Raw genomic sequence first — 2594 nt, forward strand, 5'->3', positions numbered from 1 at the left:
AGCTCCACACCCTTAGCTCCAATAGTGGGAGTTTCAGAGGAGGAAATGAATCATGTCCTTGGAATGCAACGGAAATCCCACAGATCTAAGAAAATAGTTATTCATCTGCATGTGTATACGTCCATACCTCTCATATATTGCCAATTACATTTCAATCAGATATCACATATGAATAAAAATACCCCAGATCTAGTGGAATTTAACATTAGGTGGCATTCCAAAGATATGGTACATGATTTTAAATCAAATAAGCAGTACTATGTGACTTAAAATACAACATCAACTGAATTTGGGCCCAATCCAGCACACAATAACCACAGTTTTTTCTAGGCTATACAGACATCAGGTTTGAATGGTTGTGCTATGGCAACATGACACATAATTCAGATATATCAACTTGTTACAGAAAGTAAAGACAGTAAGGGATTGTCTAAACTGGGTCAAAATGCCTTGCAAAAATATTTTAACTAAAGTTAATAAAGTGTAAGACAGGATGGGCAAAGTTTGATTTGTGAGTTGGCCAAGACAAGCCCATTGGGAGATCCCCTTAAGTTATTATTAATTGGTTTATATTTGCATGTCAAGTCCCCACTTCAGGGTCACATCACCTCTCTGTCACTTTGTTCCCCAGCTTCCTCCTTTTTTACCACATAGACTTAAGATGGCCAGACACAAGAGCATGCTCACATAGGCCCAGCCAAACAGCACAGCTCTTCTGCTAGCAAAAAGGGTGGGATAGCCACAGCACCAAACTTTCTGGAACAGCCAAGCAGTTCAGACACAAGCCCCAGCTTTTTAAAGCAGCATTGATGCTAAAGGCCTGAATTTAGCTGCAGGCTCCAACACAGGTGCCTATCTCACTTGCTAACAGGGCATTTTCAGGGTGCCAGGTGCCACCTTGGCAGGGATGCCCACGTTGGGCAGGGACAGAGCTGAAGCAGGCAGATTATGCTGTGAGCAAATCTTTGCCCCTGCTGCTGCTCAACAAAAAGGCACTGCAGGTAACAGCATTATTTGGAAATAAGGCAAGAGGTGTATTGCGCTGCAGATCTCAGGGCAGCCCAACTACATCTTTCTTAGTGTTTGAGACAGCTGGTAGCAATCTACCTTCAAATATGCTCTAGCTGGATGGTTATGGTGAAGACATTGGAAGAGATACGACGCCACCAAAAAATGCAGTAGTTACACCATTTGGATTGTCATCAGACCTCTGTATGTGTTCTTTCCTGGAGAGGTAGAGGTGTGCATTTTCTTCTAAGCACTTCTTCAGTCTCTGGCTTACAGGCAGTTACTGCACATGAAGAGCTGAGTGTGGCCTCCTGCTCCAGCTCAACTTTCACTCTGATTTAAAAAGATTTTATGTGACTAGGTAACTGAATCTGCCACAAATATCAGAATTCAGGGCCTCTTCCCATTCATATGCTAAAATGCACGTAGGAGTGAGCAGGACAAAGAAGCCCCAGGGATGGAGTCCATTGTCCTGCAAGTCTTTATATGAAATTTGCACCATATTTGATGGGACAATTAACAGCTGCACATTTTCATTACATTTCTTATGCTTGCAGCGCTTCGCAATGGCAGCACTGCCCTTTCCCAGCCGCCTGAGGTGGTACGAGTATTTCCATTCTCATACTGCTGCTGCCACCACTACTAAAACTGCAGAGCAGATGAGCACGTTGGGAGCCACAGTCCATTTTGCCTGCTGTTACATCCTCACAGAGTCAAAGTGACAGGTTGTAAAAAGCCTTTACAACCCGGTAGGCTGCACGTAGCGGTGTGAATTAGAATGACAGGGCTCTCTTGTGTAGAAAGCACAGAAACTGCTTTCTAGGGTGGCTTCTGGCATCATGCTGGCAGCTGGGGACATCTCTCTGAGGCAGCACACTCCAGATGAACAGTGCTCAGGGCTGTTTCCTAAAACAAGACACCAGGACAACATGTGTATGACTGTACGGTCTGACCAGACCTATTCCCTCCTAGGCAAGGGTGCTACTCGCCAGTGTTTTCATTCACAAAGACTGCAAAAAACTGGGTTCTCTTTTAATGCTACATGTGTAAAAATGCTAAACTGGGCCCCTAAAAGGACTGAAACATCAGACCGACTCCAAAATATCAGAAATACAGGTTGCCTTAAGTCCAGTTTGAGCCTTCCTCACTTAAACAAACCCAAAACACACACCCAGCAACTAGGAAATCTGCTGGGACTCAAACTGGGGGAAGAAACAGTTAACAGCAATCGGCAGCTCAGTCAAACCACCCGACGAGACAGGCAGAAGGAACCCGCCCTCAACCACCGAATCCGGCTCCTCCCCTTCCCCCCAGTCCTGGCTGACAGCCGTCATCGGCTCCCCACCCAGCCTCTGCCCCGCGCTGCATCACGTGACCGCGCGCTGCTGTCGTCACAGGCGCAGGCGCAGGGGCTGTTGGCGGCGGCGTTGGGAAGCGATGGCGCTGCTGGTGCGGGATCCGCTGGCTGTGCGGGCGCGGCCCTGGCCGCTGCCCCCCGGCGGCGGATCCGTGCGTGGCCTTCTCCGCGATCGCGCTCGGGCGGTGGTGAGGGAAAGGTTTTGGGGGTGATGGTGGGGCAACCGGGG

The 2594-nt window shown here is 48.0% G+C and overlaps 1 protein-coding gene across 1 annotated transcript in view; it reads left to right on the plus strand.

Annotated features, from left to right (window-relative positions):
- The first annotated feature begins 2445 nt into the window (after positions 1–2445).
- SDE2 (SDE2 telomere maintenance homolog (S. pombe)) overlaps positions 2446–2594 on the plus strand; it is a 10225-nt gene continuing 10076 nt past the window's right edge. Inside the window, 1 exon segment of the mRNA XM_010185027.1 lies at positions 2446–2553. Within this exon segment, the coding sequence (XP_010183329.1) occupies positions 2446–2553 (108 nt within the window).

This window comes from Mesitornis unicolor, unplaced genomic scaffold, assembly GCF_000695765.1.
Source record: "Mesitornis unicolor isolate BGI_N332 unplaced genomic scaffold, ASM69576v1 scaffold5735, whole genome shotgun sequence".
Taxonomy (NCBI): domain Eukaryota; kingdom Metazoa; phylum Chordata; class Aves; order Mesitornithiformes; family Mesitornithidae; genus Mesitornis; species Mesitornis unicolor.